At 42.5% G+C, this 15,699-nt stretch overlaps 1 protein-coding gene across 3 annotated transcripts in view; it reads right to left on the reverse strand.

Annotated features, from left to right (window-relative positions):
• The window catches only part of ZYG11B (zyg-11 family member B, cell cycle regulator), a 68,577-nt gene extending 59,044 nt beyond the window's left edge, over positions 1–9,533 (reverse strand). For 2 of the 3 annotated variants that reach the window (XM_047789084.1, XM_047789085.1), the window contains exon 1: positions 9,326–9,523. Coding sequence is in view for 2 of the 3 variants with exons in the window: in XM_047789085.1 (XP_047645041.1) it covers positions 9,326–9,355 (30 nt within the window). In the remaining variant the exon portion in view is untranslated. Of the gene's footprint in view, positions 1–9,325 lie in introns of all 3 variants that reach the window. The other variant, XM_047789083.1, reaches the window with a different exon arrangement.
• Positions 9,534–15,699: the final 6,166 nt, after the last annotated feature.

Below are 15,699 nucleotides of genomic sequence, written 5' to 3' on the forward strand. Positions count from 1 at the left end.
CATAACCAAGAACATTGAGACTCTCTTAAAGATGCCCTCAGAAAAGAAGAATATGACACTGAACAGGGGTTAAGATGCTGGAGAGCTAAGGAGAGTGTTCATACAAGGCAGAAGTGGAAACAGGAAAAGAGAAAAAAGATCTTTATATAGAGCTAATAAAATGTTTAAAGAATCAATCACCCCTCTACATTTACCAGTAACTGATTCTTTACTATCTATACTCACATATTCTATTCTCCAGAAGGAAACCTCCACAAATTATAGACAAATAATTTGCAAATGTTTATACGAAGGGATATTACTTTGCAATTCACCTTGAAATCACTTGGTTTCCTCCCCAACTCTTCCTAATGAACTTTTCTGGACAGAAACATTTACCCTAGGTTAAAAATACCACTTAGGGAGTTCCCGTCATGGCTCAACAGAAACGAATCCGACCAAGAACCATGAGGTTGCGGATTCGATCCCTGGCCCTGCTCAGTGGGTAAAGGATCCGGCGTTGCCGTGAGCTATGGTGTAGGTTACAGACGCGGCTCGGATCCTGCGTTGCTGTGGCTCTGGTGTAGGCCGGCGGCTACAGCTCGGATTGGACCCCTAGCCTGGGAACCTCCATATGATGCGGGAGCGGCCCTAGAAATGGCAAAAAGACAAAAAAAAAAAAAAAAAACCCAAAAAAACAAAAAACAAAAAACCAACCACTTAGACTAGTAAGAGAAACTACCTGCCTCAACATTCCTTACCCATCAAAACCCTTTTCCCCTCAGGGGACCTGTACAGAGTACACCTTTTTTACCTCCCACTTTCATAACTCACATCTCAGTAAACATCGATTTATGCAATTCTCTCCAAAGTACATACATTCTTGCACTGAACAAACATTTACTTACTGTGTCTCAGGCATTATGCTAAATGCTTAAGACAGGAAGCTGAAAGAGACCTAGTACTGTCCTTACCCTCAGAGAGCTCACAATCTGAGGAGACAGCCAGACTCATTACAACAATACCACCACCACAAAGTGACTGCTGTAACCTCAGCTCATACAAAGTACAGGAGAGGACTACGGAAAGGAGGAGGAGCCCAAGGCTGCCTTGGAGGCCAATGAAGGCTTCAAGCAGGAAGAAGGGCTTAAGGGGACCTGTGAAGGTTAAACAGTCAAGAAATCAAGGAGGAGGACAGTATTCTAGGCTAAAGAAACAGTGTCGACAAAACTGGAGGCCCGATAAACAGCAGAATGTGTGCTCAGCATTACTGAGCATAAATGCAAAAACTTCTTCTCATGAAATGACTAGCTCATTAAAAGATTAGATTTTAAGGGTCTAGTACACTATGTAAAACTACTGCTGAGCCCCTACTATGTGTTAGACACTACCAAGTTCACAGGATACGGATCTTCGAGACCCACTGCTGTCCATACGTACAGCTGCCACCTGAGTTGCAGAGACAGTCTGTATGGCTGTGGCAGTCCTATGAGGCCACTGCAAATTAGCAAAGCCTTGGAGTTCCCATCATGGCTCAGTGGAAACCAATCTGACTTGCTATCCAAGAGGACGGAGGTTTGATCCCTGGCCTTGCTCAGTGGGTTAAGGATCTGGTGTGGCTGTGGCTGGGCAGAGGCCAATGGCTACAGCTTGGATTCGACCCCTAGCCTGGGAACCTCTATATGCCATAGGTGCAGCCCTAAAAAGCTAAATAAATAAATAAGGAAAGCCTAAACTGTAAGGCTCCTTCAGTAAAGGGAAGAGTCCACAAATTTACATGCATACCAAGTATGCTCTGTCCACAATAATATCCTGAAACATACACCTTCAATGCGCAATAGATGCTGTTAAAATTAAGAGTCCAGTATCATTTTCTTTCTTTTCTTTCTGGCCATGCCCACAGCATGTGGAAGTTTCCAGGGACTAAACATGCCCCACAGCAGCAACCCAAACCACAGCAGTGACAATGTCAGGTCCTTAACCCACTAAGCCACCAGGGAACTCATTTTATTTTATTTATTTTTTTGTCATTTTAAAAGAATACTTAACTTTTACCAGCTTTTGGTTTTTTTCCCCTCAATTGATGCATGTATTCTAGGAGTATATTCCTATCACATGGCTAAAGCTTTTCAATGTTAAAAGGTATTTAATGCTAAAGACAGAATGCTACCAACATCTGATATTATCTAAATGCTTTGTTAAAGGATAATTTGGCAATATGGATCAAGAACCATAAAATTATACACATCCTTTATCCAATTTTCTTTCAACAAAACTGAATTACTTTTATAATGGAAACAACGGTACAAATATTTTAAATGCTCAAATTCAGTTTAGATTCTTACAATCTCATAGAGTCTAGGGAGGGCGTTTGAAGTAGCACAGGCTTAGGGGTCACATAAACGTATGTTTCAATTCTTTTCTGTCACTCGTTAGGTTATGAACATAGGAAAGTTACCTGATTTCTCAAAGCCTCAGTTTTCTTAACTGTGCAATGAGAAAACATCATCAACCTCATGGAACTGTGAGGATTAATTAGTACATCACTTGATGCATTGTGTGCTCACTAAATATATGAGATCATGCTCCCTAAATAAATGTCTCAGAATTCAAGAATTTTTTTTCAGACACCTACAGTCAATTAATCTTCGACAAAGGAAGGCAAGAATATAAAATGGGAAAAAGTCTCTTCAGCAAGTGGTGCTGGGAAAACTGGAGAGCTGCATGTAAATGAAACTAGAACACACCCTCACACCATGCACAAAAATAAACTCAAAATGGCTTAAAAACTTAAACATAAGAAATGACACCACAAAACTCCTAGAAGAGAACACAGGCAAAACATTCTCTGACATCGACTGCGCAAAAGTTTTATTAGGTTGATCTCCCAAGGCATAGAAATAAAAAACAAAAATAAACAAATGGGGTAGTTCCCGTTGTGGCACAGCAGAAACAAATCCCACTAGGAGCCATGAGGTTGCAAGTTTGATCCCTGGCCTTGCTCAGTGAGTTAAGGATCTGCCGTTGCCATGAGCTATGGTGTAGGTCGCAGGCACAGCTTGGATCCTGCGTTGCTGTGGCTGTGGTGTAGGACAACAGCTGTAGCTCCGATTGGACTCCTAGCTTGGGAACCTCCATATGCCGTGGGTGGGGCCCTAGGGGGAAAAAAAACAAAACAAACCCAGTGGGACCTAATCAAACTGACCAGCTTTTGCACAGCAAAAGAAACCATTAAAAAAATGAAAAGACAACCTATGGAATTGGAGAAAGCAGTTAATGATGCAACCACTAAGGAATTAGTCTCAATATACAAGTAACACGTACAACTCAACATCAAATAAACAACCCAATTGAAAAATGGGCAGAAGACCTAAAAAGACATTTCTCCAAAGAATTACACACAGATGGCCAACAGGCACATGAAAAGATGCTCAACATAGCTAATTACTAGAGAAATGCAAATCAAAACTACAATGCCGTACCACCTCACACCAGTCAGAATGGACATCATTAATAAGTCTACAAATAATAGACGCTGGAGAGGGTGTGGAGAAACAGGAACCCTCCTACACTGCTGGTGTGAATGTAAATTGGTACAACCACTATGGAAAATGGTATGAAGGCTCCTCAGTAAACTAAAGTACAGTAAATTAAATACAGAACTACCATATGACCTTGCAGGCCCATTCCTGGGCATATATCCAGACAAAACTACAATTCAAAAAGATATATGCACCTATATGTTTAGAGCAGCACTATTCCCAAGAGCCAAGACATGGAAACAACCTAAATGTCCATCAATAGATGAATGGATTAAGAAGATGAGGGATATATACACAATGGAATACTATTCAGCCACAAAAAAGAACAAAATAGGAGTTCCCATCATGGTGTGGTGGAAAGGAATCCAACTAGGAACCATGAGGTGGCGGGTTTGATCCCTGACCTCGCTCAGTTGGGTTAAGGAGCTATGGTGTAGGTCACAGACTCAGCTTGGATCTGATGTTACTATGGCTGTGGCATAGGCCGGCATCAGTAGCTGTGATTCAACCACTAGCCTGGGAATCTCCATATGCAGTGGGTGCAGCCCTAAAAAGCAAAAAAGCACCCCCCCCAAAAAAAGGAAGGAAATAATGCCATTTGCAGCAACATGGATGCAACTAGAGATTATCACACTAAGTGAAGTAAAAAAGAAAAAGACAAATACCATATGACATCACTTATATGTGGAATCTAAAATACGGCACAAATGAACCTATCTACAAAAGAGGAACAGACTCACAGACGTAGAGAACACACTTGTGGTTGCCGAGGAGAAGAGAAGGAGTGCAATGGACTGTGAGTTTGGGGTTAGTCGATGAGAACTATTACATTTAGAATGGATAAGCAATGAGGTCCTACTGCACAGCACAGCGAACTCTGTCCAAACTCTTGGGATAGACCGCGAAGGAAGAAGGGGAATGTATATATATCCATGTGACTGAGTCACTTTGCTGTACAGCAGAAATTGCCACAACATTACAAATCAACTATTCTTTAATTAAAAAAAATTTTTTACGCATTCCCATTGTGGCTCAGCAGAAATGAATCTGACTAGCATCCATGAGGACGCAGGTTCCATCCCTGGCCTCGCTCAGTGGGTTGAGGATCCGGCATTGCTGTGACCTGTGGTGTAGGTTACAGACGAAGTTCGGATCTGATGTTGTGGTGTAGGCCAGCAGCTACATCTCCCATTAGACCCCTAGCCTGGGAGCCTCCATATGCTGCGGATGCAGCCCTAAAATAAAAAGACCAAAAAAAAAATATCCAAAAACACTTTTTTAAACGAAATAAGGTTGAGAAGTGCTGATTCTATATATGATCCCTGGGAGACTTACTGCATTTGTAAATAAATACTTTGTATGGTAAATTTACCTTGTTTTCATAGTCTCATAAATCCCTAAAAGCAGCATATATGCAAACTGAGGCCCAGAGAGCAAAATTGCAAAGCCGTCAGTGATGATATAACTCCTTTGTAATGCCTCTGTGGAAAATTTTCCTGGCCAAAAAGTGGGGTGCCAGATCGTCATACTTCATTTCCCTACACTCTCCTTCCTCCAGCTTAAATCACCACCACCGCCACTACCACAAGGTTAGGGCGAAAGTTCACACATTTCCTCTCCACTCGCACTGTGCAACAACAGCTCTTGCCACTCCACACCATGCTTCATGTGGATTTAGAGTGTTCACCCTCAGAATCTCTTCATTATAATTCCTTCACACCTTTCAAGGGACTCAGGGTTTTTACCATGAGGCCCAAAGTCCTGAGCCTATGATTCAAGGTCCTCCATGATCTGACCCGAGGCTCCCCTAGTCCCACATCCTCCTGTACTCTCACTGCTAGAGCCACACATCTCCCAGCATACGTCATGCCTCCTTTCAGCATCTATGCTCAAGTTGGTCCCTTTGCCGAGAATGGCTTTTCTTCCCAAACTCTCAGCCAATAAAACCCACAAGTTAAAACTCCAATTCAAATGCTCCTTCTCAACAAAGCCTTCCTGACTTTCCGATCCTCTCCAAAGTTATTCGCCCATTCAATAAATATTTATTGAGCACGCTGGTATCTCTTGTCTGTTGACAATACAGACATCAAGCAAAAAGAGTAATTATAGAGGTGAAGAGTGCTGAAAAAGGAAAAGGGGTAGGACCAAGGTATGGGATAGTTAGGGATGGCTTATGTAAATGTTAAATTTGCAACATAAGCCAAAACAAACATGGTTTCTACTTTCAAAGAGCTAATACTTACCTCCTTGCTTGCTATGAGGACTGAATGAGGTAAAATATGTAAAGCATTTAAAACAGGGCCTATACACAGAGCTCCTGCTGTGGCACAACACTTAAAGATCCAGTGCTGTCTCTGTGCAGGTGTGGGTGTGATCCCCAGCAGGGTGCAGTGGGTTAAGGAGCTGCTTCAGCTATCGTTTGGATTCAGTCCCTGGCTTGGGAACATCCATATGCCATGGGTGTGGCCAAAAAAAAAAAAAAAAGAAAGAAAGAAAGAAAAAAAACCAAACCACTTCCATATCAATGATTTTTACAGTCTGGGGATAAAGATAGACATTAAACAAAAAAATCATAGTAGGATGGAATTCCCGTTGCGGCACAGTGGAAACGAATCCGGCCAGGAACCATGAGGTTGCAGGTTCAATTCCTGGCCTCGTTCAGGGGGTTAAGGATCTGGCGTTGCCATGAGCTGTGGTGCAGGTCACAGGCTTGGATCTGATGTTGATGTGGCTGTGGCACAGGACGGCAGCGGTAGCTGTGATTCAACCGCTAGCCTGAGAACCTCCATATGCCCAGCGTGCGGCCCTAAAAAGCCAAAAAAAAAAAAGCATAGTAGGAAATATAAAATTACACTTGATGTGTAGTCTATGAAAGAGGATTACATAATGGAGGGGTGTTTTAGTTTTAGTTTTAATAGATAGGAGGGCAGTTGGGGTTTCCCTGACTTCCTAGAGCTGAGGACTTCAGGACATGCAAAGTTAAGCAGACAAGAGAGGGTACCATCACAGGCCATTCATGTGTGCTAGTCCTTCCATCTGGTTTTCCACAACACAACTCCTCCAATTTAATCCTTCAGTTTTCTTCCTAAGAGTAAGATCCTCTGGGAAGCCGTCCCTAACTATGCCATACCATTGTCCCACCATTTTTCCTTTTTAGCATTCTCCACATTTATAATTACTCTTTTTGCTTGATGTCTATATTGTCTGCAGACAAAAGATACAAAAAAGCAGAGACCACATCTGTTTTATTATTTGTAATATCTTCAATGTCAATAGTCAATGGCACTCAAAAGTTGCTAGATGAATAAAAAGGATGCTATCTCAGACCAGTGGTTCTCAAAAGTGTGGTTCACAGGTCAGGAGCATCAGGCTGATACGGGTACTTGTTAAAAATGCAAACTCTCAGGCCCTACTCCAAGTCCTAAGAAATCAAACTTTGGAAGTGGCAGACCACAAGCCCTGTACGTAATTCTGATTCATGGTAATGTTTCAGAATCCCTGTCTTAGACATTTCAACTATTCAAAACACAACAATGAAAATTCTGAAAAATATAAAATACAAAGCTTTATAATAATGTTCTGTTCTATTTCTTGAATGCCTATTTACATCTATTACATAAGGAAAAATTTTAAAGTAGCCTCTCCAAATAATCCTCAACTCATAATAAGCTAATATTTTGCCTTCTCGTCACCTCTCCCATGCATATACATTCACACTGTGTGATGCATTTTAACAAGTAAGGTAAACTCCAGTTAGTTGGAGGCCAAGTCTAAATCATAATCATGTCTAATGTATCCAGTCTCCTTTCCTACTATACATCCTCATTCCTGTGACCTTCCTGTCACAGAAAGTTAATCCTGTCACCTATAATACATCCTAATTACTTTCTACTCACATTCCCAACAAAGCATTCTTCCCCTTCCCCAAATGATCTATATACATCCTATTCATCTTTCAGGCCCAGCTCAAACGACACTTTTGCATCCTAAATACCCAGAAAGGAGTTCATAACTTCTCCCTCTGTACTCACACATTCATTCCCACTGGGAAGGCTAACACTTCCAAAAAGCTAGCCACTTAGTGTCTTTGGTGAGGCAGCTCTTTATTCTGAAGAGGAGATCATCACATCTTACTAAGTTTCCTTTTCTCACCAAAAATTAGATTCTCAAATTCACTCTTTCTGTGTAAGTCCACTAGTGGACTCAAAATTCAGTTTAAGATCTTATTTGTCAGATAGGAAAATGAGACCATAAAGTGAAATCATTCAAGTACCTACTTGGCCTGGGCCCTGGGAATAGAGAATTAAATAAGGCACAGCTGCTGCCTAGATGAACTCACATTTCAGGAGAAGAAACAGGTTAACAGACAATGACAGTGTGATGGGTTGTGAATGTGAAGGGTTGTTGTAGAGGTAGACGCTGGAGAATGACCACCTAAAAATGCAGAGTCAGTGAGTTAGGGAAAGTTCGCAGATTAAATAACTTATAATGAACCACTTTCTGAAAAAAACAGGTGGGGGAAAAAAATAGAAATTGACCAGCCTCCTAGAAGAATATGATTACCAGGACTTAGTTGGGACTAGAATGTCTTATTCCTCCCAGAGACCAAAATCTAGATTGCTGTATATGATGGAGCAATGAGTTCATTAAAGGAACTGCAAACCATGTGTAACCCAACTCAATGAAAATCGCACTGAAGCCTCAACCTATTTTGAAACAGGAAGGAGAGAGGAAATTTGCAAATGTAAGGGTTTCCCAGCTAAAAGCAGAAAGGGCAAAACAAAAGAAGATAATAGAAGGTATTAAAGAGACCGTCATATCTGACTGCCAAACTGATCTGGGTTATTCAGATGCCCTGGTCTCTGCCTCCAAACAAAAACAAACCATTTGTTATGAGTAACAGGAAAGACTGTACATAAATGCTTTCAAATTTCCCAAACTGTACCTTCACATTAAAAGATGCTCAAAATAAAAATACATTCGAAAACACTTTAAGTTATTTCTGCCCAAAGGCGAGATATCTCATAAGACCATAGTATGCAGGGTGGACCTCACCCCATGCCTCACTCGATCCCTCCAAAACACACTATCACTCAGGTTTTGCAATGACATTAGGAAATAAGGCTTGCAGGCTCTCTCGAAGCACCGCCAAACTCCCCCTTCCCTCTGCAAAAAAAAAAAAAAGAAAAGGAAGAAAGCCTAAGAATCTCTATCTGCCCGCCCTACAGCTCCTGGGAAGCAATCGCCCTCAAATTGTTCCTGTTTAGACCCTTGAATCCCGTAGAAGGAAATGGGGACAGCTGTGAGAGCGGGGAAGCGAGGACATCCGATAAGGGGGAGAGGAAATGTGGATGGTGGAGGACGAAGGGGAGAAAGGAGAGGGCAGTGGAGATAAAATGGTGAAAGGGGGTAAGAAGCGAGAGCAAGGAGCAGGAGCGAAAAAGAGGGAGGAAAAGAAGGGAAGGCGTAGAGATCCCAAAAGAGAGAACAAGGCAAAATGGTACAGAAGAAAAAGAAGGTCGGGTTAAAGGACAAGGAGGGGGCGGCAAAGGGGACCGCGAAAGAGGCTGTCACTGGGGTGATTTTTAAAAAGGGTGTCACCGGGATGGAGAGAGATTAAGGAGGGGGGTTGTCACCACGGCAGGTGGCCGGAGACCAAGGGGAAGGAGGAGTGGGTCACCAAAGGGGAGGTAACAAGGAGGGGAGGTAAAGGCAGGAGCAGGGGCGTCAGAGCTGGGGAGGGGCAGGCCCGCGGGGGCCAGGGTGGCGGGAGGCTGCGGCTCAGGCAGGCCTCGCTCTCTCACCATGGCTGCGCCGGCCTGGTCCTCTGGCATGCAGCCTCTGTCCTGGGTTCGGCGGCGGGCCGGGCCTGAGCCCGCCCCCAGGCTGAGCCGGCGCGGGGGCTCCAGGAGGCTCCGACGAGCGGCGGCTCCGGGCTCGGCCCAGGCCTCGGCCTCCTCGCCTCGGAAGCTGAAAGTGCTTCAGCCGCAGCCGCAGCCCGATCCCGAGCGCAGACTCCGCCCCCGAGGCTCCGCCCTCGCCCGCAAACACAAGCTCGGCCCCGCCTCCTCCCTCACTGCGCAGACTCGGCCCAGGAGCTCTGGCCACGGCCCCCCCCCCCACCGCTCCCCAACCTCCCCACCCCCGCCCGCGCGCCCGACCCCTGGCTTCTCCCCTTCTCAGACCCTTAAAAGAGCCACACGTCTTCAAATAACCAGTGCTTTTAAAACTAGAGATTTAAATATACGTCGTACAGAAGACTAGAGCTGCCATTCGTTTGGGTTGCATACAGACCCCTGTGCTTCTGTTCATTGTCGTTCATTTCTATTGTCATATATTCTATATATTCATATGGAATATTCATATATTCTATTGGTGATTTCAATTCTTTTAGATGATTCCTCCAGAGACCTAACTTCTCGGGTTCCTCGCCTCTAGGGATCGCCCTTGCCTCAGCCTCTCATTTCCGTGCTTACACTTTAAATCTGAATTTCAGATAACCCCTCTATAATCTCAATTTCAATCATTCAACTCTCCCACGTCAACCTCCTTCCTCTCAGGCTCACTTCCTCAAATACCCGACTCCAAGAATTCAACTTTACCAAAACTCAACATCCAGTGCTCCTACTACCTTTCCACTATTATTCACGGTATTCTATATCCTCATTTCCTTTCATGAACAGCTTAGATTCTACTGTCCATCATCCCTCGGTGTTCACTTTCACTTCTCCAGTCCTTCTTTCCTTTCCTTGTACTCACCTGAGGAAACTCTAATCCTACACCTGCAGCCAAATGGGGTAGAATGGAGAAAATCCAAAATCATACTGACTGGCCTCCACCTAGCTTGTTATCATTTTCGTCAAAAAAGCCCTTAACGCTTGGCGATCCTACTGCATTTCTCCAGTTCCATACGCTCTCTCACCTCACTACATAACTGTTTTGTATCTCTCTCTTTAAACCTCCAACACTTCTTCCCTTCTCACTGATGATTTCGCTTCCAATTCATGGTGAAAATGAAGCAAACAGGAGAATATAAGGTCCCACCAGTCACCATTACTTCCAACCCACCTATGACTCTGCTCTGCTTCTAACTCTGCTGCTCTACGCTGCCTTCCTCTCCTTACTACAAATGAGCTATTTGCCTTTTAGCTAAGGTCGTACCTTCCGCAATTCTCAAACTGCAAAAAGGCTTGGTTTCCGCCCCCAATCAGCCACAAAACTGTTTTTGTAAAATGCAATAAAAAGTAATTACTAGAAACATTAAATTTAAAAACAGACATACAAAATGCAAGTCCATATAGACAGATATTGATGCTTTTTTTTAAATCATCCTAATCATTCTTCAGTGTACAGGTCAGTGACATTAAGTACTTTGTTGTGCTCTCGTCACCACCATCCAGTTCCAGAGCTCTCTCTTTTTTTTTTTTTTTTGCCTTTTCTAGGGCCACACCTGTGGCACACGGAGGGTCCCAGGCTAGGGGTCCAATTGGAGCTATAGCCACTGGCCCACGCCAAAGCCACAGCAACTCGGGGTCTCAGCTGCGTCTTTGACCGACACCACAGCTCACGGCAACGCCAGATCCTCAATCCACTGAGCGAGGCCAGGGATTGAACCTGCAACCTCATGGTTCCCAGATTCGTTAACCACTGAGCCACGACGGGAACTCCCCCAGAGCTCTTTTCATCCTGCAAAACCAAAACTCTGTACCCACTAAACAATAACTCCTCATTTCCTGCCCCCCAGCCCCTGACAACCGCCATTTTACTTTTTGTCTTTATGAATTTGACTATTCTGGGTTAGTTAGTTTGTTTGTTTTCTTTGTTTTGTTTTTGCCACCCCCGCAGCAAGTGGAAGTTCCGTGGGCTAGAGATCAAATCTGAGCCACCACCGTGACAACACTGGATCCTTAACTTGCTGAGCCACCAAAAAACTCCCAGATCTTTTATTGTTAGATCCGATAGACGTAAAATTTTTCCGCCAAATTGCTATAAGGGTTTCTAAATATTTACTCGCAATTTCTGTTACAAACTGGTGACCAAATTTGTGGACCATCACTAGTATACAGATCACATTTTGAGTAACACAGTGCAAGATCCTGTACTGTTTCACTTTCTCAAAGACATCTCTCCAGCGATTCTCCCACTCTTGTTTGTACATCACGATTTTTTTCTTTCCCAACAGTTTACCAGCATGAATTTATTTCTTCCATCTTAACAAAACAAAACCTCTCTTGACGGAGCTTGACTATCCACCTACTACCTCATTTCTCTGCTCCTTTTTTTTTTTTCTACAGCAAAATGTTTCAAAAAGTGGCCTGTACTGTGCTTGATATCTTTACTTCCTTTTTCCCATTTTCTGTGGGACCCTGTCCAGGTGAGCTTTCACCTCCACCACTCCACTGAAATGTTCTTGTCAAGGGTCACCAGTGACGTCTATTTACTAACTATGATCAATTCTTAGTGTTACTTGACCTACTAAGAGCACTAGACACAGCTGATCAATGCCTCTTCCTTGCCCAGCATGACACTGCCCTCCCCTGATTCTTCTTCTCACTGGCTGCTCTTGTTTTCTCCACATTTCTCCGACCTCAAAATACTGCAGTGCCCCAGGGCCCAATACTTTGACCTCTTACCTTTTCCATTTATACTCACTCCTTGATGAGCTCATATCCTATCATATTGCTTTAAATATGGTCTATAGCGTGACAGTCTCCCAAATTAAACCTCTATTCCAGACCTCTTTTCTGTATTTCAGACTTATATATCCAAATTGTAAACATCCCCCTTTGTATGTCTAATTGATTTTTTTTTTATCCCTAATAGCCATTCAGTAGACTTTCCCTCAAGTCTACTGGCTGTGAATAAACCAACAAATAGCATTAGACACTAATATTGCTTAGACCAATCATGATTTACATTCTATATCTGATCTGGGAATACCTTCCCTGAGGACCTGGTGGTAGTATAGGAAAATCACTATAAAAAAATCAGGACTCTGCCATCAAGAAAGAATGGGGCCACAGTTGACCTGCAATCAATGAAACAGAATAGAAATTCCAAAAATACATCTAAAAAGAAGTTCTCTGGTAGCCTAAAGGGTTAAGGATCCAACATCATCACTGCTATGGTGTAGGTTCAGTCCCTGGCCTGGGAACTTCCACCTGCCATGGGCTTGGCCAAAAATAAAATAATAAAATAAAGTTCAGAACAAAACTTAAATGCTATAAAAGAAAAGATCAATAGGAGGAGTTCCCATCATGGCACAGCGGAAATGAATCCAACTAGGAACCATGAGGTTTTAGGTTCGATCCTTGGCCTTGCTCAGTGGGTTAAGGATCCAGCGTTGCTGTGAGCTGTGGTGTAGGTCGAAGATGCTGCTTGGATCTGGCACTGCAGTGGCTCTGGTGTAGGCCGGCAGCCATAGCTCCAATTCGAAAGGCGTGGCCAAAAAGAAAAGAAAATGACTGTATGTTTATATATGTTTACACTTCATATCATAGAAACATGGGTAATTTTCATATTTACATACAGAGCTGAAATCTATAAGAACAAAAATCCAACTGGAGGAGTTCCCATTGTGGCACAGTGGAAACAAATCCAACTAGGAACCATGACGTTTCAAGTTCGATACCTGGCCTCACTCATAGGGTTAAGGATCCAGCCTTGCCATGAGCTGTGGTGTAGGTTGCAGACTCGGCTCGGTTCTGGCGTTGCTATGGCTGTGGTATAGGCCGGCAGCTACAGCTCTGATTAGACCCCTAGCCTGGGAACTTCCACATGTCGCGAGTAGGGCCCTACAAAAAGACAAAAATAAATAAATCCAACTGGAAAAGGTGCAAAAGACATGAGAAAGAAATAGCAATGGCTCTTAAATGCTCCCTCTTGTCCATAGTGAGAAATGCACATTAGAATGTCTTTGAAATATTATTTTTTGCCTATCAGATTGGCAAAGATTTTCAAGATTGATAAGACACTGTGTGGTGGTGGTAGTGGTGGTTTTAACAAATACTGTTGTATTTTGTTGGTAGGACAACAAAATTCTAACTTTTATAGAGAACAATTTGATGATGATATTTCTCAAATTTTTAAATGCACACCCCCTTTGACCCAGCAATTCCACTTCTAAAATTTTAATCTGCACATATGCTCAAGCATATGTACAGCTTTTGTAATAGCAAGATTAGAAACAAATGTCCATTCATAAACATTTATATACAATCTATTAATAAATTGGTTAAAAATTGGAGTTCCCTTTTCGGCTCAGTGGTTAACGAACCCAATTAGGATTCATAAGGATGCGGGTTTGATCCCTGGCTTCACTCAGTGGGTTAAGGATCCTGTGTTGCAGTGAGCTGTTGCGTAGTTCAAAGAAGTGGCTCGGATCCCACGTTGCTGTGGCCCTGGCTCAGGCCGGTGGCTGCAGCTCCAATTTGACCCCGAGCCTGGGAACCTCCATATGCCACAGGTGCAACTTTAAAAAAAGGAAAATAAATAAATAAATAAATGAAACAAATATATCAGTAAAATACAGTAATACTATATTCCTACAAATCTTACTCTGCAGCCATGAAAAGAAGAAGGAGGTTCTCTAAGACAGAATGATCTTCAAGGTCTATTGTTAAGTGAAAAGCAAGGTCCTGAGAAATGTATAATATTGCATACTATTGTTCCAGCAGAAGTGGTGGTAGTAATATACATTCATGATTGATTCTATATGCAGAAAACATCCCTGGAAAAACTTACATCATCAATAATTGTCTGATTGCAGCTAGGGAGGATAGCTGGATGGCCAGAAACAGAAGAGAGACTCTTTATAGAATAGCCTTTTAGGGGAATTCCCTGGTGGCTCAGGGGGTTAAGGAACCAGCATTGTCACTGCTGTGGCTTGGGTTGCTGCTGTGGCACAGGTTCCATCCCTGGCCCAAGAAGTTCCACATGCCATGGGCATGGCCGAAAAAAAAAAAAAAAAAGAGAGAGCGAGAGAGAATATCCTTTTTTATCTTATGATTTTTTTAATCATGAGAATGTGCTACCTATTATAAAGGAAAATAAATAACATTTAAAAGATTTAAATCCACTTATTTTACAATTAAAACATGTTGTTTTTTTTACAATGAGGAATGACTTTATCGATGTTTCTAATTTTAAGAGATTCTGTACAGTCATCATTGTTGAGTTAAATAGAACAAGATCAGTAGTTACTCATCATGTTTGGCAGCCTCCTTTGGCAAACAGAGTTTACAACTTTAAGAGAACAAATGTCATTTTCTACAGCAAACGTATTTTCCTACAACAACTCATAATCTCAAGATTACAGGTCAAGAATCTTTGGAACTATTAAAATAAACCTTTTAATATTATTGGGAGGCTCTCTTTTATAAACATGAGAACTCAACTCCATGAGGAAAGATTCAAAGTACAGCTTTAACTTAAATTCAGTGATAAATGGTATATAATTATACACTATTCTTCTTCTTCTTTTTTTTTTTTTTTTTGCTTTTTAGGGCCAAACCCGTGGCACATGGAGGTTCTCAGACTAGAGTCTAATCAGAGCTATAGCTGTTGACCTACACCACAGCCACAGCAATGCCAGATCTGAGCTGAATCTGTGACTCACACTGCAGCTCACGGTAATGCTGGATGCTTAACCTACTGATGGAGGCCAGGGATCAAACCCACAACCTCATGGTTCCTAGTGGGATTCGTTTCTGCTGCACCACGACAGGAACTCCTCCTTTAATATTCTTGACATTAAATAATATTCTTACTATTAAATAATATTCTTAATAATATTCTGTTATTATGAGAATATGAATGTGTTCCATTTTGATCTAGAAGGCAAAGCTAGAGTCAAAAAGAGGATGGGAAACTATTGGAAGGTAGATTTTTTAGCTCAAAATAGGGAGGGGCTCAGAATTCCCTGGTGGCCTACCAGTTAAGGATCCTACGTTGTCACTGCTGTGGCTCAGGTCACTGCTGTGGTGTGGGTTTGATCTCTAACCTCAGAACTTCCACATGCCCAAGGGCACCACCAAAAAACAGGGGGGGGGGGATGATGGAGAACTTTCTAAGACTGAGAATTATTTTACATGGCTGTGTACTTGTGAGGTAATAAACTCTTGGTCACTAGAAATGTACAAAAAGGAACCTATAGGCAAAAAATGGGGATATGATAGAC

The sequence above is a fragment of the Phacochoerus africanus genome, chromosome 8 (assembly GCF_016906955.1).
Source record: "Phacochoerus africanus isolate WHEZ1 chromosome 8, ROS_Pafr_v1, whole genome shotgun sequence".
Taxonomy (NCBI): Eukaryota; Metazoa; Chordata; class Mammalia; order Artiodactyla; family Suidae; genus Phacochoerus; species Phacochoerus africanus.